The 24,887-nt window shown below is 44.6% G+C and overlaps 1 protein-coding gene across 1 annotated transcript in view; it reads right to left on the bottom strand.

Moving 5' to 3' along the window:
• Window positions 1-24,887, bottom strand: part of LOC135552361 (nuclear factor of activated T-cells, cytoplasmic 1-like) — a 71,963-nt gene that overhangs the window by 7,295 nt on the left and 39,781 nt on the right. The window contains exons 8-9 of the mRNA XM_064983930.1: window positions 14,912-15,044; window positions 12,181-12,786 (exon numbers count right to left, since the gene is read on the bottom strand). Of these exons, the coding sequence (XP_064840002.1) occupies window positions 12,181-12,786; window positions 14,912-15,044 (739 nt within the window). The remainder of the gene's footprint in view (window positions 1-12,180; window positions 12,787-14,911; window positions 15,045-24,887) is intronic.

Genomic DNA, 24,887 nt, shown 5'->3' with positions numbered 1-24,887 from the left:
ATCATAAATGTTCAATAATGTTCCAACCGGAGAATTCCATTGTCTGTAGAAAAGCAATAGAACGAGAGATAACTCTCATGTGAAATGCGCATGACTGAGAACGAGGCTGCTGGCAGACCCCTTAGTCAAATAGCTCCCATCCGGCCCCCCTTCACAGGAGAAGCTGAAACAATGTTCTACAGACGGTTGACATCTAGTGGAAGCCTTAGGAAGTACAAAATAACCCATATCCCACTGAATTCTATAGGGGCTGAGTTCAAAAACTACAAACCTCAGATTTCCCACTTCCTGTTTGGATTTCTTCTCAGGTTTTTGCCTGCCATATGAGTTCTGTTATACTCACAGACATCATTCAAACCGTTTTAGAAACTTCAGAGTGTTTTCTATTCAATACTAATAATACTATGCATATATTAGCATCTAGGATTGATTAGGAGTGTCACGCCTTGGTCTTAGTATTTTGTGTTTTAGTTAATTAGTTAGTCAGGCCAGGGTGTGACATGGGTTTATTGTTTGTTGTATTCTTAGTGGGTTTTTTTAGTTATTGGGATTGTAGCTGATTAGGGGTGTGTGTTACTTAGGTTTGGCTGCCTGAGGCGGTTCTCAATCAGAGTCAGGTGATTCTCGTTGTCTCTGATTGGGAACCGTATTTAGGTAGCCTGGGTTTCGCTTTGTATTTCGTGGGTGATTGTTCCTGTCTCTGTGTTAGTTTCACCAGTCAGGCTGTAATAGGTTTCACGTTCCGTTTGTTGTTTTTGTATTTATTAGTTATTCATGTATAGTTCGTTTGTTTGTTTCACTAATAAACATGAGTAACCTACACGCTGCATTTCGGTCCGACTTTCTTGCGACAAACGAAGAACGCCGTTACAAGGAGGCAGTTTACTCTGGGCACTCTATTCATCCAAAAGTGAAAATGCTGCCCCCTATCCCAAAGAAGATAAATAAACATTATTTTATTATTTTCCTATGACGATGATAGGATAAAGGGTCAATAGTACAAGGCACTTCTTTTCATTTACACAGACACCTGATTGAGGAGCTTTGAGGAAAATTCCTTCCTTTTTTAATTCAGAGGATATATCATTTAATAGTACTGAATGAACCAGCACCACTATCATTTAACAGCCTCTGTCTGAATCCCAAAATGGCACCATAATCCCTAAATAGTGCACTACTTTTAACCAGAGCGCTATAGGCCCTGGTCAAAAGTAGTGCACTATATAGAGAATAAGGTGGTATTTGGGACTGAGTCTCTAACCACCTCGGCAGCAGCTCCTCCTGGACTCAGGTCTAGCCACAGGCCAAGGATGTGTCTCTCAGCTCCACCAGATAGCAGCCAGATAGGAAATGAGTGAGGGGAACATCCCTGGAGCCTGGTGGTGGAAGCGAAGCCCACAAGCCTACAGAGGAATTCCCTTTGCCCGGACACTGGCCCTGCACCATTAGCTCGCTCCCATTACAGCCAGGAGCTGGGGCCTGGAAAAGCAGCCTGGAATTGTGAGATTCCCTCCCAAAAAATGGGGTGGTGCTTTTTCATCTATTGTGGTGCGGTACAGCTCTTCCCTGTGTGGACCAGCCCAGACACAGCCACTTCCTCTCAGCCTTCTCCCTTACTTCCTTGCACAATAAGAGTGACAGGGTGTGCCTAGCAGCGCTTGGCTGGTCCCGGAGGTGTTTACATGGTAGAGAGAAGTCTTTGTGGTCCAAACAATGTGCAGGTCAAACTAATTTGACATGATCACAACCGGTGGTATAAATGTACAGAGGACAGAGGTGAATGTGAGAAACCGATAAATGTGAGCAACCAATAAACTAAACGAAAGAGGCATTCCATAACATGTTCAGGGATTTCGAAGACAAATCACTTGAATTTTGATAGTAGGGAAGCTCTTTTCTTATGGCTACAGAGTACAGTACAAACGTCCCTGAATCTGAGCTGTCAAGTTGTCTAGACATAAAGTTAATATGTTTGGCTAGCTGATTGACTGCTATTAATAAAGAAATAGGAAAACGATCTGTGTTGGCTAAATGACGGAGTAGAGCTCTCATACGTGTGTGTCATAGAAACACACAGACACACTATTATGTGTCTTTGAGGACAGGCGTGTATTTCAATGTGATAGGACTTCATGAGGAACTTGGCAAGAGCAGATACTTGTTTGTGGAATTATGGCATTTTTATTCAGGTACATTAAATAGTAGATCTAGAAAAAATAGCTATTCAGTTTCTAACAGTTCACTTCTGTGCTTTAAAGTTATATCTTTGTAATACATCACCAGCAGACGATTTCCAAACCCATCTTTCAGATATTAGCAAAGCAATGTGCTAGGAGAGCAGGCTAGCCATCTTTCAGATATTAGCAAAGCAATGTGCTAGGAGAGCAGGCTAGCCATCTTTCAGAAATTAGCAAAGCAATGTGCTAGGAAAGCAGGCTAGCCATCTTTCAGATATTAGCAAAGCATGTGCTAGGAGAGCAGGTGGTGAGGGTAGGTAACAACATCTCCACCCCACTGATCCTCAACACTGGGGCCCCACAAGGGTGCGTTCTGAGCCCTCTCTTGTACTCCCTGTCCACCCACGACTGCGTGGCCACGCACGCCTCCAACTCAATCATCAAGTTTGCGGACGACACAACAGTGGTAGGCTTGCTTACCAACAACGGCCTACAGGGAGGAGGTGAGGGCCCTCGGAGTGTGGTGTCAGGAAAATAACCTCACACTCAACGTCAACAAAACTAAGGAGATGATTGTGGACTTCAGGAAACAGGAGATGATTGTGGACTTCAGGAAAGAGCAGAGGGAACACCCCCCTTTCCACATCGATGGAACAGTAGTGGAGAGGGTAGTAAGTTTTAAGTTCCTCGGCGTACACATCACAGACAAACTGAATTGGTCCACCCACACAGACAGCATTGTGAAGAAGGCACAGCAGCGCCTCTTCAACCTCTGGAGGCTGAAGAAATTTGGCTTGTCACCAAAAGCACTCACAAACTTCTACAGATGCACAATCGAGAGCATCCTGTCGGGCTGTAACACCGCCTGGTACGGCAACTACTCCCCCCACAACCGTAAGGCTCTCCAGAGGGTAGTGAGGTCTGCACAACGCATCACCGGGGGCAAACTACCTGCCCTCCAGGACACCTACACCACCCGATGTCACAGGAAGGCCATAAAGATCATCAAGGACAACAACCACCCGAGCCACTGCCTGTTCACCCCGCTATCATCCAGAAGGCGAGGTCAGTACAGGTGCATCAAAGCTGGGACCGAGAGACTGAAAAACAGCTTCTATCTCAAGGCCATCAGACTGTTATTGAGTGGCTGCTGCCAACACACTGACTCAACTCCAGCCACTTTAATAATGGAATGTGCCATGAGAGCAGGCTAGCCATCTTTCAGATATTAGCAAAGCATGTGCTAGGAGAGTAGGCTAGCCATCTTACAGATATTAGCAAAGCATGTGCTAGGAGAGCAGGCTAGCCATCTTTCAGATATTAGCAAAGCATGCGCTAGGAGAGCAGGCTAGCCATCTTTCAAGGGAGACCTTAGAGTATTCCCATTCAGTCATATGGAAGATCTGTGCTTCTGTGGGGATAATGTACCATACTAGGCCTCAGCTTGAATTTGATTGAAATCTTTAACAACTCTATTTAGGTTCATTGCAAGTCAAATTTACATCATGACATTTTCTAATGCATACACAAGGTGCATAGTTTAATTTCAACATGATCTTCAGAGCCCCGCACTACTTCTTAGTCTTTGTCAGCAGCAAGGTGTATAACTTAGCCTTTCAAAAAGAATAGCCATTAACCACAAAGTGAAGAAATAACCACATCCCCACCTCAATCCCCACCCTTTGACTTTATTCTCCCCAACCCCTGCCACGTGTGTCCTTCCCAGAACTCAGTCCACTGGCCCGGCCGTCAGTCGTCTATTTGATCTGGCATCAACCTTCTCTGCAGCTGGAGATTATGGGATATCCTTTTCCAAACTCAAACAACCAGGGACGAGTTGTGCTCCAACGTCTCCATACATACAGTACATACATCAAGTCATGATGTCAGACATCAATCTGAGACATTAATACATCAGAAACAGACACGCCATATCATCACCTTCCCATTTAATGACCAACATGGTGGATGGATTACGGAGGTTGAATAGATTTGCAGAAATATGCCACATATGGTTCAATAGGTTCTAGATATCTGCTGAATATAGAAAATACACATCTGTAAAAACATTGTATTTTAAACAGATTGACAGCCGTTTACATGAATCTAAATCTGGGATTGATTATTAAATGTAAGTGTTGAGTTTAACACCAACTATGTTGGTGGTAGATCCTACAGCGCTGTAACAAGAACAATGTCCCCCTTTGACTCTGCAAAAGCAAGCTGACCCACTGACTACAAGCAAAAAACACTATGGCTTACCCCCACCAAGCCCACACCGTTGTCTGTTTACATCTGTTGCCTTGGACTCCATTTCATTCTGTTGCCACATTTCATGCGAGGGGTCTAATTGAAAAATTCTAACCGTTGATCTGTGTATGTTTACGGATGATTCAGGCTCCCCGCCCTCAACAAAACATTAAAAATAGCCTCCCGTATGAAAGTGACAGTAGCATGTGGAACTGGTTACTATGCCGATGTTCAATACAGAGTCTTGCAATTGAGACATACTGAAAAAATCTGTGTTGTTCAAAGCAAACAACCCAGATGGGAATTTCCTGTGTGAATGGCAAAGACCACTACTGAAGGAACGGTGGAAAACAATGACTCTGAACAGCTAGAGAAACAAAGTCAGTCACACCATTCACAAAACAATTAGCAGAACAGTGCTGTTAGCCTCATTAAGGGTTCCAGAGCATCAACAACCGTGCCAATAACGAGTGTTTCTGTCAACACAATACTACAGGACAACCGGTCCACTAACATGCTAACTACCACCTTTAAAACCTATTAATATTCACAGAAAAAAACAAGCCCTGAAACAGTGAGGAAGGGTGGTGGACATGCACGCATGTACACACACATCCTCCAGAAGATGGCCACATGGCTGGGCCAGGCCACAAGATGTTCTTGGCCCGTGCGGGCTGGGGCTCCTGCTGTATTACTGTTATTCAGTTCCTGAGTGCAGTCGGCTAGTTCAGCAAGTCACCCTGTATTACGCCAATGAAAACACTTATCCAACCAGGTATTTTATACATGCAAATTGCCTGAACAATGGAGAAATACTGAAATACGGGAAAGGCTTAAAAATATATATATGAAAAAGGAGGGCAAGTGAGAGAGAGCAAAAATGTTACAGTGCGGATAACATTCCATGTCAATATCTGGAAATGCAGCATTGACTGGCTACTTTTCTGTGAACAGTATAAAACCAGTTGGTATTCAATATTGGATCATGGTAATCCAAAAGCCACATCATATCTCCTAACCAAAACTATAAAAGTGGTTTTGTTTCCTTCCTTGCATTGAGAATATTTACCAAAATGTTGAGGGAATCACAATCTCAAGCTATAGCCTTAACCTCCCTCCCCTTCTCTCCCTCGGGTCTCTCTCCTCTACTACCCCTGGCTCTCAGCTGTGACTTTACAGGAACAGTACACTATGTGCCCTGGTCCTCTACTCCTCCACTGCCTCAGGCCACAGTGGCAGCAGGCTCAGGCAGCATCCAGAACGCACAAGCTCCAGTCAGTAGCTTTTATAGCCACGTGGCCTAGTCAGAGTTTCCATGAATAAAGAGGTTTGGAGCCGCCTACAGGAGAATCTGAGAAATGGTAGACAGACAAGGGGGATCCTGAAACTGTAGGTTAAAAGATAGCATGGTGAGGGAGATGCTGGGATGATGGAAGACAGGGATACCTTTTGGTGGTGTGGTAGGACAGTTATTAAGCATGGGGCACAAAATATTGGAGGTCTGTTGTATACAGCTTTGTTTTACACTATAATTGAATGTATGGACATTCCATTAGGATATTCACATCGGGTGACATGGTGGCCTAGTGATTAGAGTGTTGGACTAGTAACTGAAAGGTACTGACAAGGTTAAAATCGGTCCTTCTGTCCCTGAACAAGGCAGTTAACCCACTGTTCCTAGGCCGTCATTGTAAATAAGAATTTGTTCTTAACTGACTTGCCTAGTTAAATTAAAATATATATAATATATATACACTGTCTCACACCATTTTAAACTAATAAAAAGCTAGGAAGTATGACTTCAGCGGCCACATCTAATGATCATTTTTATAAATCAAATTTCCTGTTAGTGCTGAAACTAATTGAACAGAATAAGTTACCAGTCCATATGGACAGTAGGTGTCTCTGCACAAAATAAAAATATTATATTTGTCTATGTGAACTTTAACGAGCATAGTCGACAATGAATTAGCGTACCACCACACCTGAGTGAGTCAAACAAATTCAAATCCACATGTACCCGTGCCAAAACCCCTGTCCACATTACTGTAATTATACCTCTCCTGGTCCAAATCCACATGTAACCATGCCAAAACTCCTGTCCACATTACTGTAATTATACCTCTCCTGGTCCAAATCCACATGTAACCTTGCCAAAATTCCTGTCCACATTAATGTAATTATACCTCTCCTGGTCCAAATCCACATGTAACCGTGCCAAAACTCCTGTCCACATTAATGTAATTATACCTCTCCTGGTCCAAATCCACCAAAACTCCTGTCCACATTACTGTAATTATACCTCTCCTGGTCCAAATCCACATGTAACCGTGCCAAAATTCCTGTCCACATTACTGTAATTATACCTCTCCTGATCCAAATCCACAAGTAACCTTGCCAAAATTCCTGTCCACATTACTGTAATTATACCTCTCCTGATCCAAATCCACATGTAACCGTGCCAAAATTCCTGTCCACATTACTGTAATTATACCTCTCCTGATCCAAATCCACAAGTAACCTTGCCAAAATTCCTGTCCACATTAATGTAATTATACCTCTCCTGGTCCAAATCCACATGTAACCGTGCCAAAACTCCTGTCCACATTAATGTAATTATACCTCTCCTGGTCCAAATCCACCAAAACTCCTGTCCACATTACTGTAATTATATCTCTCCTGTTCCAAATCCACATGTAACCTTGCCAAAACTCCTGTCCACATTACTGTAATTATACCTCTCCTGGTCCAAATCCACAGAAATCGTGCCAAAATTCCTGTCCAAATTACTGTAATTGTACCTCTCCTGATCCAAATCCACATGTAACCTTGACAAAATTCCTGTCCACATTACTGTAATTATACCTCTCCTGGTCCAAATCCACATGTAACCGTGCCAAGAATCCTGTCCACATTACTGTAATTATACCTCTCCTGGTCCAAGTCCACATGTAAACGTGCCAAAACTCCTGTCCACATTACTATAATTATACCTCTCCTGGTTCAAATCCACATGTAACCGTGCCAAAACTCCTGTCCACATTACTGTAATTATACCTCTCCTGGTCCAAATCCACATCCACATCTAACCGAGCCAAAACTTCTGTCCACAGCTAGCCAACGTCTTCCGAATTGAACTTCAACAACCCGGTCAACATTCCGCCTCGCTCCACAGGTAGTATCACATTTTCATTTCACTTCATTACAGTACAACGGTTTGATTTGTTTGATCGTAGCTAGCTAGCTACATAGCCGTCTTTGTATCTAAGACAATTGTGTAGTCTGGAGCGTTTTTCTAGGTTAGCTAGCCAGCTATTGTCGTTCTTTTAACGTAACGTTACGTAATCAACACTGCTAGCTAGCCAGCTAGCCCCCGAATAGCAGCACTGTAGAAACTATTACACTCGACGGAACGACTTGATTAGTGTAGTGTCAACAACGTAGCCACTGCCAGCTAGCCTACCCCAGCAGTACTGTATCATTTCAATCATTTTAGTCAATAAGATTCTTGCTACGTAAGCTTAACGTTCTGAACATTCGATAAGTGTAGTCCACTTGTCATTCCAATCTCCTTTGCATTAGCGTAGCCTCTTCTGTAGCCTGTCAACTATGTGTCTATCTATCCCTGTTCTCTCCTCTCTGCACAGACCATACAAACGCTCCACACCGCGTGGCCGCGGCCACCCTAATCTGGTGGTCCCAGCGCGCACGACCCACGTGGAGTTCCAGGTTTCCGGTAGCCTCTGGAACTGCCGATCTGCGGCCAACAAGGCAGAGTTCATCTCAGCCTATGCCTCCCTCCAGTCCCTCGACTTCTTGGCACTGACGGAAACATGGATCACCACAGACAACACTGCTACTCCTACTGCTCTCTCTTCGTCCGCCCACGTGTTTTCGCACACCCCGAGAGCTTCTGGTCAGCGGGGTGGTGGCACCGGGATCCTCATCTCTCCCAAGTGGTCACTCTCTCTTTCTCCCCTTACCCATCTGTCTATCGCCTCCTTTGAATTCCATGCTGTCACAGTTACCAGCCCTTTCAAGCTTAACATCCTTATCATTTATCGCCCTCCAGGTTCCCTCGGAGAGTTCATCAATGAGCTTGATGCCTTGATAAGCTCCTTTCCTGAGGACGGCTCACCTCTCACAGTCCTGGGCGACTTTAACCTCCCCACGTCTACCTCATTCCTCTCTGCCTCCTTCTTTCCACTCCTCTCCTCTTTTGACCTCACCCTCTCACCTTCCCCCCCTACTCACAAGGCAGGCAATACGCTCGACCTCATCTTTACTAGATGCTGTTCTTCCACTAACCTCATTGCAACTCCCCTCCAAGTCTCCGACCACTACCTTGTATCCTTTTCCCTCTCGCTCTCATCCAACACTTCCCACACTGCCCCTACTCGGATGGTATCGCGCCGTCCCAACCTTCGCTCTCTCTCCCCCGCTACTCTCTCCTCTTCCATCCTATCATCTCTTCCCTCTGCTCATACCTTCTCCAACCTATCTCCTGATTCTGCCTCCTCAACCCTCCTCTCTTCCCTTTCTGCATCCTTTGACTCTCTATGTCCCCTATCCTCCAGGCCGGCTCGGTCCTCCCCTCCCGCTCCGTGGCTCGACGACTCATTGCGAGCTCACAGAACAGTGCTCCGGGCAGCCGAGCGGAAATGGAGGAAAACTCGCCTCCCTGCGGACCTGGCATCCTTTCACTCCCTCCTCTCTACATTTTCCTCCTCTGTCTCTGCTGCTAAAGCCACTTTCTTCCACTCTAAATTCCAAGCATCTGCCTCTAACCCTAGGAAGCTCTTTGCCACCTTCTCCTCCCTCCTGAATCCTCCTCCCCCTCCCCCCTCCTCCCTCTCTGCAGATGACTTCGTCAACCATTTTGAAAAGAAGGTCGACGACATCCGATCCTCGTTTGCTAAGTCAAACGACACCGCTGGTTCTGCCCACACTGCCCTACCCTGTGCTCTGACCTCTTTCTCCCCTCTCTCTCCAGATGAAATCTCGCTTCTTGTGACGGCCGGCCGCCCAACAACCTGCCCGCTTGACCCTATCCCCTCCTCTCTTCTCCAGACCATTTCCGGAGACCTTCTCCCTTACCTCACCTCGCTCATCAACTCATCCCTGACCGCTGGCTACGTCCCTTCCGTCTTCAAGAGAGCGAGAGTTGCACCCCTTCTGAAAAAACCTACACTCGATCCCTCCGATGTCAACAACTACAGACCAGTATCCCTTCTTTCTTTTCTCTCCAAAACTCTTGAACGTGCCGTCCTTGGCCAGCTCTCCCGCTATCTCTCTCAGAATGACCTTCTTGATCCAAATCAGTCAGGTTTCAAGACTAGTCATTCAACTGAGACTGCTCTTCTCTGTATCACGGAGGCGCTCCGCACTGCTAAAGCTAACTCTCTCTCCTCTGCTCTCATCCTTCTAGACCTATCGGCTGCCTTCGACACTGTGAACCATCAGATCCTCCTCTCCACCCTCTCCGAGTTGGGCATCTCCGGTGCGGCCCACGCTTGGATTGCGTCCTACCTGACAGGTCGCTCCTACCAGGTGGCGTGGCGAGAATCTGTCTCCTCGCCACGCGCTCTCACCACTGGTGTCCCCCAGGGCTCTGTTCTAGGCCCTCTCCTATTCTCGCTATACACCAAGTCACTTGGCTCTGTCATAACCTCACATGGTCTCTCCTATCATTGCTATGCAGACGACACACAATTAATCTTCTCCTTTCCCCCTTCTGATGACCAGGTGGCGAATCGCATCTCTGCATGTCTGGCAGACATATCAGTGTGGATGACGGATCACCACCTCAAGCTGAACCTCGGCAAGACGGAGCTGCTCTTCCTCCCGGGGAAGGACTGCCCGTTCCATGATCTCGCCCTCACGGTTGACAACTCCATTGTTTCCTCCTCCCAGAGCGCTAAGAACCTTGGCGTGATCCTGGACAACACCCTGTCGTTCTCAACTAACATCAAGGCGGTGGCCCGTTCCTGTAGGTTCATGCTCTACAACATCCGCAGAGTACGCCCCTGCCTCACACAGGAAGCGGCGCAGGTCCTAATCCAGGCACTTGTCATCTCCCGTCTGGATTACTGCAACTCGCTGTTGGCTGGGCTCCCTGCCTGTGCCATTAAACCCCTACAACTCATCCAGAACGCCGCAGCCCGTCTGGTGTTCAACCTTCCCAAGTTCTCTCACGTCACCCCGCTCCTCCGCTCTCTCCACTGGCTTCCAGTTGAAGCTCGCATCCGCTACAAGACCATGGTGCTTGCCTACGGAGCTGTGAGGGGAACGGCACCGCAGTACCTCCAGGCTCTGATCAGGCCCTACACCCAAACAAGGGCACTGCGTTCATCCACCTCTGGCCTGCTCGCCTCCCTACCACTGAGGAAGTACAGTTCCCGCTCAGCCCAGTCAAAACTGTTCGCTGCTCTGGCCCCCCAATGGTGGAACAAACTCCCTCACGACGCCAGGACAGCGGAGTCAATCACCACCTTCCGGAGACACCTGAAACCCCACCTCTTCAAGGAATACCTAGGATAGGATAAAGCAATCCTTCTCACCCCCCCTTAAATGATTTAGATGCACTATTGTAAAGTGGCTGTTCCACTGATGTCAGAAGGTGAATTCACCAATTTGTAAGTCGCTCTGGATAAGAGCGTCTGCTAAATGACTTAAATGTAAATGTTAAATGTTATACCTCTCCTGGTCCAAATCCACATTTAACCGAGCCAAAACTCCTGTCCACATTACTGTAATTATACCACTCCTGGTCCAAATCTACCATTGTTCACTAAGAGTACAAGAGTAGCACAACTCCTGATAAATGTGGTTGGTGATAACTTGATTATTAGAGGAGTGATATAAATAACCTACTACAACATAAGCTCTGCTGCTTGATTTCCCCAGAAAGACAGAGCAGCCTAACAGAACTTCAGTCAGTGTGTTATTTAACCAGACTGAGCAGGAAGGGAGCAATTAGAATGGTTGGAGCGTAGCTCCAGCATAACAACCAATCCACCAGGGCTAGGAAGGCCCAGCCCAACCCAGCCAGACATTTGAGCTCAGTTCAGTTCAGCTGGGGTCTGGTGCAGATCACATCAAAGAGCTCTACTTTTACTGCTGCTGATAGCTGCTGGTTAGCGACAATCCCAGCTCCAGGTCTGAAGGATGGTTTCCTCCCAGTGATTGATATGGGGCCAGGCAGCACTGTTGTCTAGCTAACCCCAGGGAAGATCATTTATCCCATTTATTGCAAATCAGCACACAGCCCAGAACCCTTAGTGGTTGTGAATTCTGGAATCCCAGACCGGTGAGATCATAAAACTGGGTTTCTAAAATTCCCCAGCTTGCACTCTGCTTGGGAGGAATAAAATAGGTAGAGGAGAGTTGTTTATTTTATCAGTGGACTTTTAAAAGGCCTGGCCATTATTCAGTGGCTTCAAAGTATGATATTTCAACCATAGACCTACCAGGGTTCTATGATTTAACTGTAAGTCCCTGTTCTAGTCGCCGGATAGCAGTGGGAGGACAAGGACCAGAGGGTATTAATCATAAAAGCCTTACTCACCAAGTTCATGAGAAGGCAATTACTGTAAATAGTGACTGATAGTAGCATAGTATTACATCAAGTGTGCATTTACATAGCTTCTAAGCAGCTGGTTATACAAAAAAAATGATTTACTGTATGATTCAATGGTGGCTTTAATCAGAGTGCATTAGGATAATGTGGAGAGGTGTATGATTAATAACGCACCATCATCTAGGTACATCTGGTCCAGTTCCTCTGGCTCCTGTTTGATGTTAATGGCCAGCGTGGGGCTCGACGAGCGGCTGTCTCTCTCTGGCACTTTGGAGAACTGGGTCACTGGGCTGGAGCTGCCACTGATGGGCTGGGGCGGCGTTAGGCAGTGGGTGGGGGAGAACAGGGCTTCCGGGCCGCTGGTGTCAGGGGTGGAGGGCTGTGAGCCTGGTGAGGATGAGGCACTACTGGGTGGGTAGAGGACAGATTGCGGCTGGTAGCATCCAGAACTCTCTTGGATGATGGAGACATGTGGGATCGGAGACTGGGATGGGCCTGCTGACAGGCACTTGGAGAAGGGCGTGGTGGGTGACAGGTCATGCAGTTTGGGACTGGTGCTGGGGGAGGATGAGGAGGATAGTGAGGAAGGCTTCCCTCCCAGTCTCCGTTGGCAGGCGGAGTAGGTGCCCCCCACACATGGCCGGAGTTCTGTGGGTATAATGGAGGTCATGACCTGTGGGGTGTAGTAGGGCTTGGGGCGAAGCGCCAGGCCAGGGCCACGCTGGGGACACACCTGAGGGGGGTCGTAGTCATCATTCGGCTCCATTTTTATAATTGGAACTGAAAGAAGGAGAAAAGGGAGAGGAAAATGAGGAAAATGAATAAACATACAGTTCGATCTCCTGTCGAGGGTGAGTGAGTGAGTGAGTGAGTGAGTGAGTGAGTGAGTGAGTGAGTGAGTGAGTGAGTGAGTGTGTGAGTGTGTGAGTGTGTGAGTGAGTGAGAAAGTGTCAGTAAATGAGTGAGTGAATAAGTGAGTGTCAGTGAATAAGTGAGAGAGTGAATAAATGAGTGAATAAGTGAGAGTGAGTGAGTGTGAGTGAGTGAATAAGTGAGTCAGTGAGTGGGTTTGTGGCTAGGATACCCACAGCCAAACAAACACTCATCAATGAGACTCTGTGTCTTTTCCACCCTGCTGAAAATATTCAAAAATGAAAAAAGGGAGACAAAAGGGATGAATCATCACCACAAGAGACTTCCAGCTGGTTTTACAATAAAAATGCCTATTTTCTTTGGAACATACCCCGGCAATAATATCCTATAAACGTGCATTATGAAATATGTTGCTGCTGCAGAAGTTTCATGCTGTACCCAAACATGAGATACATTACTGCTCTCTCAAAAAAACACACACAATAAACATTTTTACCAAATATGCTATGTACTGCTCCTTCAAACCCCAATATTTCAAGACGTGGCTCAGTATTGAAACAAAATGGTGCCTGCAAAATGCTTTGAAGATTGCAATGATTATGCTTGTGGTGACCATGGTTGAGTTCAGAAGGGCCCTTTCTCCACCGTCTTGTTCTCAGTTCCCAGCCCTTGGCTACCAATACCAAATTCCTGTGTGGATCGTGTTGAACATTACATTTCAACAAGATCCACATGTGTTGAACATAACATCTCCTCCTGTATGATTCTCGGGTCAATCTCGTTAAATGGCTGATGCCGCAGTCCACTGACAACCGGCCGTTAGCACCGGTTTTGAACCTGAGATTTATCGTGCATCAAAAACTAAACTCGATTTGAACACCTAAAACGAGTGAAACCAATTTACATCCTGCAACACCCAGCCTTGCTGAGCCCGCTGTCAAGTGAACAAGGTGAAGTCTGATGAGAAGAGTCATAGCAAACCGCTTCTATTTTAGACCCAGTAGGAGGAGGTGTGTCTGCAAGCGACAGGATAGACTAATGCGCAGACACAACACACAGATGAGTAGGATGAGTGCAATGTTTGTGTTACCACAAAATCTGAGAGCGTGCCTTAGCATCTCCGCAATAACAATCTGTGATGTTGCTGTACTGTAAGCTTACTGTTAGAAATGCCTGGGTAAGTGTACTATAACAGAAATGTTTGTACTTCTGCAGATTTGATTGATATATGCAAGTAAAAAAAACAATAATAACAATAATTTCCATCTCATTAGGTGTAGGCTTAATCCACATATTTTTTTTGGAGGGATATCAAATCTCCTTTTACTGTAGGTTTAGCTGTCTGGACCTAATGTGTAGACTACTAGAGTGTGTGGCATGACACTGTCCAGACAGCTTGTTTAATGAAGAGACTTGAGTCTAACTCTTTAAGAGACACTGACCAGGCCCAGTGTCCCCTCTCTCCCCCCTCTCTGACTCTCACCAGAGGCTGAGGACAATGCTGCACTTTCAGAGGGGAAAGCAACTGAGGCACGTCAGCGCCCACATACAGGACTGGGACTGCAGTTGAATCAGAGCTTTGAACCACCCACTGGATACTAGCTTTCTCTGCAATTAGAAGTGTTTATTTTTTTTACATTTGATCTGGTGTGGCGTTTTTAATTTAGTCTGGCAACAGTTTGGCTATTCAGAAAACACTGTTCCGCTCCCCTTTTCCACTCTTGTGCAGTCCACTCCAAGTGTTCTTATAGCTGCAGGTATGGAAAATAATATATTTTATGGAGATCCATTTTTACAATGGGAATAACTGAAAAAACATCGCTTTGTTCTTCACTTGAAAACCACCAAAGACGGAATACAGAATGCTTGTGTTCTTTTCTTCAGATGTAAAAATTGTGCTCAAAGTGTTCTTATTGGACTGGGATATGAAAGGACAAGGATAGACAAAAGAGGAGTAGGGGATAGGGTGCTGGGTAGAAAAAGAGAGAGAGAAAGAGAGAGTTGGAGACAGACAGAACGAAAGAGAGTTTACCATTGGCAGACATGTAGGTGAAGTGCTGGTACTGGCTCCTTTTCCTCTTGCCATTGCACACATAGAAGTTCACCTGAACAGGATTGGATATCCTCTGGTTCCGATAAGGAGGGATTTCAATGAGAAGAGATGTCTGCAATATAAAGTCAAAGGCAATGCCATCCATAGTGAGACGCAACCGAGTGCCTTCAGAAAGTATTCACACCCCTTGACTTTTTCCAAATGTTGTTGAGTTAAAGCCTGAATTTAAAATGGGATTACATTTAGATTGTTTGCTCACTGGTCTACACACAATACCCCATAATGTCAAAGTGGAACTATGTTTTTCATTTGTTTTAAACAAATGAATGAAAAATTAAAAGCTGAAATGTCTTGAGTCAATAAGTATTCAACCCTTTTGTTATGGCAAGCCTAAATAAGTTCAGGAGTAAAAAATGTGCTTAACAAGTCACATGATAGATTGCATGGACACACTTTGTGTGCAATAATAGTATTTAACATGATTTTTGAATGACTATCTCATCTTTGTACCCAACACATACAATTATCTGTAAGGTCCCTTAGTCGAGCTGTGAATTTCAAATACATATTCAACCACAAAGTGTAGGGAGGTTTTCCAATGCCTCACAAAGAAGGGCATCTATTGGTACAGTGCTTGCGAAAGTATTCACCCCCTTGGCATTTTTCCTATTTTGTGACCTTACAACCTGGAATTAAAATAGATTTTGGGGGGGTTTGTATCATTTGATTTACACAACATGTCTACCACTTTGAAGATGCAAAATCTGTTTTATTGTGAAATTAACAAGAAATAAGACAAAGGAACAGAACTTGAACGTGCATAACTAATCACCACCCCCCCCCCCCCCAAAGTTAATACTTTGTAGAGCCCCCTTCTGCAGAAAATACAGCTGCAAGTCTCTTGGAGTATGACTCTATAAGCTTGGCACATCTAGTCACTGGGATTTTTGCCCATTCTTCAAGGCAAAACTGCTCCAGCTCCTTCAAGTTGGATGCGTTCCACTCGTGTACAGCAATCTTTAGGTCATACCATAGATTCTCAATTGGATTGAGGTATTGGCTTTGACTAGGCCATTCCAAGACATTTAAATGTCTCCCCTTAAACCACCTGTGTGGCTTTGGCAGTATGTTTAGGGACATTGTCCTGCGTGAAGGTGAACCTCCGTCCCAGTCTCAAATCTCTGGAAGTCTGAAACAGGTTTCCCTCAAGAATTTCCCTGTATTTAGAGCCATCCATCATTCCTTCAATTCTGGCCAATTTCCCAGTCCCTGCCAATTTAAAACATCTCCACAGCATGATAATGCCACCACCATGCTTCAATGTGGGGATGCTATTCTCGGGGTGATGATGAGAGGTGTTGGGTTTGCGCCAGACAGAGTTTTCCTTGATGGCCAAAAAGCAATTTTTTTGTCTCATCTGACCAGAGTACCTTCCTTCCATATATTTGGGGAGTCTTCCCCCATGCCTTATTTTGTTCTTTAAAACTTCTTAGAGATAGGGGGCGCTCTTTTAATTTTTGGATAAAAAACGTTCCCGTTTTAAACAAGATATTTTGTCACGAAAAGATGCTCGACTATGCATGTAATTGACAGCTTTGGAAAGAAAACACTGTGATGTTTCCAAAACTGCAAAGATATTATCTGTGAGTGCCCCAGAACTAATGCTACAGGCGAAACCAAGATGAAATTTCATACAGGAAATGGTCCAGATTTTGAATGCGCTGTGTTCCAATGTCTCCTTATAGGGCTGTGACTGCGCAAGGAATGAGCCTGCACTTTCTGTCGTTTCCCCAAGGTGTCTGCAGCATTGTGACGTATTTGTAGGCATATCATTGGAAGATTGACCATAAGAGACTACATTTACCAGGTGTCCGCCCGGTGTCCTCCTCCGAAATTATTGCGTAATCTCCAGCTCCATGCGCGTTTGCATTTGCTTCAGAGGAGAAAGCCAACTGCCACAAATGATTTATCATCGATAGATATGTGAAAAACACCTTGAGGATTGATTCTAAACAACGTTTGTCATGTTTCTGTCGATATTATGGAGTTAATTTGGGAAAGGTTTGCGTTGTAATGACTTAATTTTCGTTGTTTTTTTTACCCAAACGTGATGAACAAAACGGAGCGATTTGTCCTAGACAAATAATATTTTTTGAAAAACTGAACATTTGCTATCTAACTGAGAGTCTCCTCATTGAAAACATCTGAAGTTCTTCAAAGGTAAATGATTTTATTTGAATGCTTTTCTTGTTTTTGTGAAAATGCTGCCGGCTGAATTCTAGGCTTATAGCTATGCTAGCTATCAATACTCTTACACAAATGCTTGTTTAGCTATAGTTCGATAGCATATTTTGAAAATCTGAGATGACAGTGTTGTTAACAAAAGTCTAAGCTTGAGAGCAAATATATTTATTTCATTTCATTTGCGATTTTCATGAATAGTTAACGTTGCGTTATGCTAATGAGCTTGAGGCTATACATAGGATCCCGGATACGGGATTGCTCGTCGCATGAAGTTAAGCAATGGCTTTTTTCTGGACACTCTTCCGTAAAGCCCAGCTCTGTGGAGTGTACAGCTTAAAGTCCTATGCCAGATACTCCAATCTGCGCTGTGGAGCTTTGCAGCTCCTTCAGGGTTATCTTTGGTCTCTTTGTTGCCTCTCTGATGAATGCCTTACTTGCCTGGTCTGTGAGTTTTGGTGGGCGGCCCTCTCTTGACAGGTTTGTTGTGGTGCCATATTCTTTACATTTTTTATTAAGGGATTTAATGGTGCTCCATGGGATGTTCAAAGTTTTGGATATTTTTTTATAACCCAACCCTGATCTGTACTTCTCCACAACTTTGTCCCTGACCTGTTTAGAGAGCTCCTTGGTCTTCATGGTGCCACTTGCTTGGTGGTGCCCCTTGCTTAGTGGTGTTGCAGACTCTGGGACTGTTCAGAACAGGTCATGTGACAGATCATGTGACACTTCAGTAAACTCCACCTGTGTGCAATCTAACTAATTATGTCACTTCTGAAGGTAATTGGTTTCACCAGATCTTATTTTGGGCATTCATAGCAAAGGGGGTGAACCACTTTTCAGGTTTTTTTTGTTTTGTTTTTTGAAACAAGTTATTTTTTCATTTCACTTTAACAATTTTGACTATTTTGTGTATGTCCATTACATGAAATACAAATAGAAATACATTTAAATGACAGGTTGTAATGCAATAAAATAGGAAAAAAGCCAAGAGGGATGAATACTTTTGCAAGGCACTGTGGATGGTTAAAAAATAAATAATCAGACATTGAATATCCCTTTGAGCATGGTGAAGTTATTAATTACACTTTGGATGGTGTATCAATACACCGAGTCACTACAAAGATACATGCATATGGAATCAGTTGCCGGAGAGGAAGGAAACCACTCAGGGATTTGAGGCCAATGGTGACTTTAAAACAGTTACAGAGTGGCTGTGATAGGAGAAAACTGAGGATGGCTCAACAACATTGTAGATACACCACAATAAAAATATTAAATATTAAATAAAAATATTCCAAAACAATACTTCAAAAAGTTATTATCCTGAATACAAAGTGTTATGTTTGGGGCAAATCCAATACAACACATTACTGAGTACCACTCTCCATATTTTGAAGCACAGTGGTGGCTGCATCATATTATGGGTATGTTTGTAAACTGGGGAGTTTTTCAGGACAGAAAAAAAGAAACGGAATGAGCTAAGCACAAGTAAAAATCCTAGAGGAAAACATGGTTCAGTCTGGTTTCCACCAGACACTGGGAGATTAATTCACAGTTCAGCAGGACAATAACCTAAAACAAGGACAAATCTACACTGGTGTTGCTTACCAAGAAGACAGTAAATGTTCCTGAGTGGCCAAGATACAGCTGACTTATATCTACTTAAACATCTAAAGCATGATCTGTAAATGATTGTCTAGCAATGACCGACAACCAATTTGACAGAGCTTGAAGAATCTTAAAAATAATAATGTGCAAATGTTGCACAATCCAGGTGTGGAAAGTTCTTAGACTTACCCAGAAAGACTCACAACTGTAATGGCTTCCAAAGGTGCTTATACAAAGTAGTGCGTCAGGGGTGTGAATACTTACAGTACCAGTCAAAAGTTGACACACCCACTCATTCAAGGGTTTTTCTTTATTTTTACTATTTTGTACATTGAAGAATAATAGTGAAGACATCAAAACTATGAAATAACACATGGAATCACGTAGTAACCAAAAAAAGTGTTAAACAAATCAAAATATATTTTATATTTGAGATTCTTCAAAGTAGCCACCCTTTACCTTGATGACAGCTTTGCACACACTTGGCATTCTCTCAACCAGCTTCATGAGGAAGTCACATGGAATCCATTTTAATTAACAGGTGTGCCTTGTTAAAAGTTAATTTATGGAATTTCTTTCCTTCTTAATGCGTTTTGAGCCAATCAGTTGTGTTGTGACAAGGTAGGGGTGGTATACAGAAAGACCAAGTCCATATTAAGGCAAGAACAGCTCAAATTAGCAAAGAGAAATGACAGTCCATCATTACTTTAAGACATGAAGGTCAGTCAATGCCGAAATTTCCAGACCTTTGAAAGTTTCTTCAAGTGCCTTCGCAAAAACCATCAAGCGCTATGATGAAACTGGCTCTCATGAGGACCGCCACAGGGAAGGAAGACCCAGAGTTATCTCTGCTGCAGAGGATAAGTCCATTATAGTTAACTGCACCTCAGAAATTGCAACCCAAAGAAATGCTTCACAGAGTTCAAGTAACACTCTCAACATCAACTGTTCAAAGGAAACTGTGTGAATCAGGTCTTCATGGTCAAATTGCTGCAAAGAAACCACTACTAAAGGAAACCAATAATAAGAAGAGACTTGCTTAGGCCAATAAACACGAGCAATGGACATTAGACCGGTGGTCTGAGTCCAAAATTAAGATTTTTGGTTCCAACCACTGTGTCTTAGTGAGACGCAGAATAGGTGAACGGAAGGTCTCCACGTGTGGTGCCCACCATGAAGCATGGAGGAGGTGTGATGGTACTTTGCTGGTGACACTGTCTGTGATTTATTTAGAATCCAAGGCATACTTAACCAGCATGGGTACCACAGCATTCTGCAGCGATACGCCATCCCATCTGGTTTGCACTTATTTATTATTTTTTCATTTTTTATTTTACCTTTATTTAACTAGGCAAGTCAGTTAAGATCAAATTCTTATTTTCAATGATGGCCTAGGAACAGTGGGTTAACTGCCTTGTTCAGGGGCAGAAGGACAGGTTTTTACCTTGTCAGCTTGGGGATTCGATCTTGCAACGTTTTGATACTAGTCTAACACTCTAACCACTAGGCTACCTGCTGCTTAGTGGGACATTTGTTTTTCAACAGGACAATGACCCAACACACCTCCAGGCTGTGTAAGTGCTATTTGACCTAGAAGGAGAGTGATGGAGTGCTGCATCAGATGACCTGGCCCCCACAATCCCCCGACCTCAACCCAATTGAGATGACTTGGGATGAGTTGGACCATAGAGTGAACAAAAAGCAGCCAACAAAGCATTCCAGGTGAAGCTTGTTGAGAGAATGTCAAGAGGAGAGTGATGGAGAAAACAGTCTATGCCTTGGGTGAATGGAGTCTGACAATTTTATGGGCTTTCCTCTGACACCGCCTATGATATAGGTCATCGATTGCAGGAAGCTTTGCACCAGTGATGTACTGGGACGTATGCACACTACCCTGCATAAGGCGCTACAGAGGGTAATGCGTACGGCCCAGTACATCACTGGGGCCAAGCTTCCTGCAATTCCAGGACCTATATACCAGGCGGTGTCAGAGGAAAACCCATAAAATTGTCAGAGACTCCAGTCACCCAAGTCATAGACTTTCTCTGCTACCGCACGGCAAGCGGTAACGGAGCGACAAGTCTAGGACCAAAACACTTCTTAAAAGCTTCTACCCCCAAGCCAAAGGACTGCTGAACAATTAATCAAATGGCCACCGGACTATTACATTGACACCCCCCCATTTGATTTATACACTGCTGCTACTCGCTGTTTATTATCTATGCATAGTCACTTCACCCCTACCTACAGTTGAAGTCGGAAGTTTACATACACTTAGGTTGGAGACATTAAAACTCATTTTCCAAGCACTCCACAAATTTCTTGTTAAAGTTTTGGAAAGTTAGTTAGGACATCTACTTTGTGCATGACACAAGTAATTTTTCCAACAATTGTTTACAGACAGATGATTTAACTTAAAATTCACTGTATCACAATTCCAGTGGGTCAGACGTTTACATACACCAAGTTGACTGTGCATTTAAACAGCTTGGAGAATTCCAGAAAATTATGTCATGGCTTTAGAAGCTTCTGATAGGCTAATTGACATAATTTGAGTCAATTGGAGGTGTACCTGTGGATGTATTTCAAGGCCTACCTTCAAACTCAATGCTTCTTTGCTTGACATCATGGGAAGATCAAAAGAAATCAAGAACTCCAGCTGGCTGAAATTTCCAATTTCCTGGGACCACGCAGCCGACATACCGCTCAGGAGGGAGACGCGTTCTGTCTCCTAGAGATGAACGTACTTTGGTGCGAAAAGTGCAAATCAATCCCAGAACAACAGCAAAGGACCTTGTGAAGATGCTGGAGGAAACAGGTACAAAAGTATCTGTATCCACAGTAAAAACGAGTCCTATATCGACACAACCTGAAAGGCCGCTCAGCAAAGAAGAAACCACTGCTCCAAAACCGCCATAAAAATGCCAGACTACGGTTCTCAACTGCACATGAGGAGAAAGCTTGAACTTTTTGGAGAAATGTCCTCTGGTCTGATGAAACAAAAATAGAACTGTTTGGCCATAATGACCATCGTTATGTTTGAAGGAAAAAGGGGGAGACTTGCAAGCCGAAGAACACTATCCCAACAGTGAAGCACAGGGGTATTATGTGGATTATGTGGATATATTGAAGCAACATCTCAAGACATCAGTAAGAAATTAAAGCTTGGTGGCAAATGGATCTTCCAAATGGACAATGATCCCAAACATACTTCCAAAGTTGTGGCAAAATGGCTTAACGACAACAAAGTCAATGTATTGGAGTGGCCATCACAAAGCCCAGACCTCAATCCTATAGAAAATGTATGGGCAGAACTGAAAAAGCGTGTGCGATCAAGGAGGCCTACAAACCTGACTCAGTTAAACCAGCTCTGTCAGGAGCAATGCGCCAAAATTCACCCAACTTATTGTGGGAAGTTTGTGGAAGGCTACTCGAAACGTTTAACAATTTAAAGGCAATGCTACCAAATACTAATTGAGTGTATGTAAACTTCCGAACCACTGGGAATGTGATGAAAGAAATAAAAGCTGAAATAAATTATTCTCTCTACTATTATTCTGACGTTTCACATTCTTAAAATAAAGTGATGATCCTAACTGACAGGGAATTTTTACTAGGATTAAATGTCAGGAATTGTGAAAAACTGAGTTTAAATGTATTTGGCTAAGGTGTATGTAAACTTCAGACTTCAAATGTAAATCAAATCAAATCAAATTTTATTTGTCACATACACATGGTTAGCAGATGTTAATGCGAGTGTAGCGAAATGCTTGTGCTTCTAGTTCCGACAATGCAGTAATAACCAACAAGTAATCTAACTAACAATTCCTAAACTACTGTCTTATACACAGTGTAAGGGGATAAAGAATATGTACATAAGGATATATGAATGAGTGATGGTACAGAGCAGCATAGGCAAGATACAGTAGATGGTATCGAGTACAGTATATACATATGAGATGAGTATGTAAACAAAGTGGTATATACGTATGCATATGAGATGAATAATGTAGGGTAAGTAACATTATATAAGGTAGCGTTGTTTAAAGTGGCTAGTGATATATTTACATCATTTCCCATCAATTCCCCTTATTAAAGTGGCTGGAGTTGAGTCAGTGTCAGTGTGTTGGCAGCAGCCACTCAATGTTAGTGGTGGCTGTTTAACAGTCTGATGGCCTTGAGATAGAAGCTGTTTTTCAGTCTCTCGGTCCCAGCTTTGATGCACCTGTACTGACCTCGCCTTCTGGATGATAGCGGGGTGAACAGGCAGTGGCTCGGGTGGTTGATGTCCTTGATGATCTTTATGGCCTTCCTGTAACATCGGGTGGTGTAGGTGTCCTGGAGGGCAGGTAGTTTGCCCCCGGTGATGCGTTGTGCAGACCTCACTACCCTCTGGAGAGCCTTACGGTTGAGGGCGGAGCAGTTGCCGTACCAGGCGGTGATACAGCCCGCCAGGAAGCTCTCGATTGTGCATCTGTAGAAGTTTGTGAGTGCTTTTGGTGACAAGCCAAATTTTTTCAGCCTCCTGAGGTTGAAGAGGCGCTGCTGCGCCTTCTTCACGATGCTGTCTGTGTGAGTGGACCAATTCAGTTTGTCTGTGATGTGTATGCCGAGGAACTTAAAACTTGCTACTCTCTCCACTACTGTTTCATCGATGTGGATAGGGGGGTGTTCCCTCTGCTGTTTCCTGAAGTCCACAATCATCTCCTTAGTTTTGTTGACGTTGAGTGTGAGGTTATTTTCCTGACACCACACTCTGAGGGCCCTCACCTCCTCCCTGTAGGCCGTCTCGTCGTTGTTGGTAATCAAGCCTACCACTGTTGTGTTGTCCGCAAACTTGATGATTGAGTTGGAGGCGTGCGTGCGTGGCCACGCAGTCGTGGGTGAACAGGGAGTACAGGAGAGAGCTCAGAACGCACCCTTGTGGGGCCCCAGTGTTGAGGATCAGCGGGGAGGAGATGTTGTTACCTACCCTCACCACCTGAAGGCGGCCCGTCAGGAAGTCCAGTACCCAGTTGCACAGGGCGGGGTCGAGACCCAGGGTCTCGAGCTTGATGACGAGCTTGGAGGGTACTATGGTGTTGAATGCCGAGCTGTAGTCGATGAACAGCATTCTCACATAGGTATTCCTCTTGTCCAGATGGGTTAGGGCAGTGTGCAGTGTGGTTGAGATTGCATCGTCTGTGGACCTATTTGAGCGGTAAGCAAATTGGAGTGCGTCTAGGGTGTCAGGTAGGGTGGAGGTGATATGGTCCTTGACTAGTCTCTCAAAGCACTTCATGATGACGGAAGTGAGTGCTACGGGGCGGTAGTCGTTTAGCTCAGTTACCTTAGCTTTCTTGGGAACAGGAACAATGGTGGCCCTCTTGAAGCATGTGGGAACAGCAGACTGGTATAGGGATTGATTGAATATGTCCGTAAACACACCAGCCAGCTGGTCTGCGCATGCTCTGAGGGCGCGGCTGGGGATGCCGTCTGGGCCTGCAGCCTTGCGAGGGTTAACACGTTTAAATGTTTTACTCACCTCGGCTGCAGTGAAGGAGAGACCGCATTTTTCAGGCAGGCAGTGTCAGTGGCACTGTATTGTCCTCAAAGCGGGCAAAAAAGTTATTTAGTCTGCCTGGGAGCAAGACATCCTGGTCCGTGACTGGGCTGGATTTCTTCCTGTAGTCCGTGATTGACTGTAGACCCTGCCACATGCCTCTTGTGTCTGAGCCGTTGAATTGGGATTCTACTTTGTCTCTGTACTGACGCTTAGCTTGTTTGATAGCCTTACGGAGGGAATAGCTGCATTGTTTGTATTCAGTCATGTTACCAGACACCTTGCCCTGATTGAAAGCAGTGGTTCGCGCTTTCAGTTTCACGCGAATGCTGCCATCAATCCAAGGTTTCTGGTTAGGGAATGTTTTAATCGTTGCTATGGGAACGACATCTTCAACGCACGTTCTAATGAACTCGCACACCGAATCAGCGTATTCGTCAATGTTGTTATTTGACGCAATACGAAACATGTCCCAGTCCACGTGATGGAAGCAGTCTTGGAGTGTGGAGTCAGCTTGGTCGGACCAGCGTTGGACAGACCTCAGCGTGGGAGCTTCTTTTT

This window comes from Oncorhynchus masou, chromosome 13, assembly GCF_036934945.1.
Source record: "Oncorhynchus masou masou isolate Uvic2021 chromosome 13, UVic_Omas_1.1, whole genome shotgun sequence".
Classification (NCBI taxonomy): Eukaryota; Metazoa; Chordata; class Actinopteri; order Salmoniformes; family Salmonidae; genus Oncorhynchus; species Oncorhynchus masou.
This window is presented reverse-complemented; position numbering and strand designations above follow the sequence as displayed.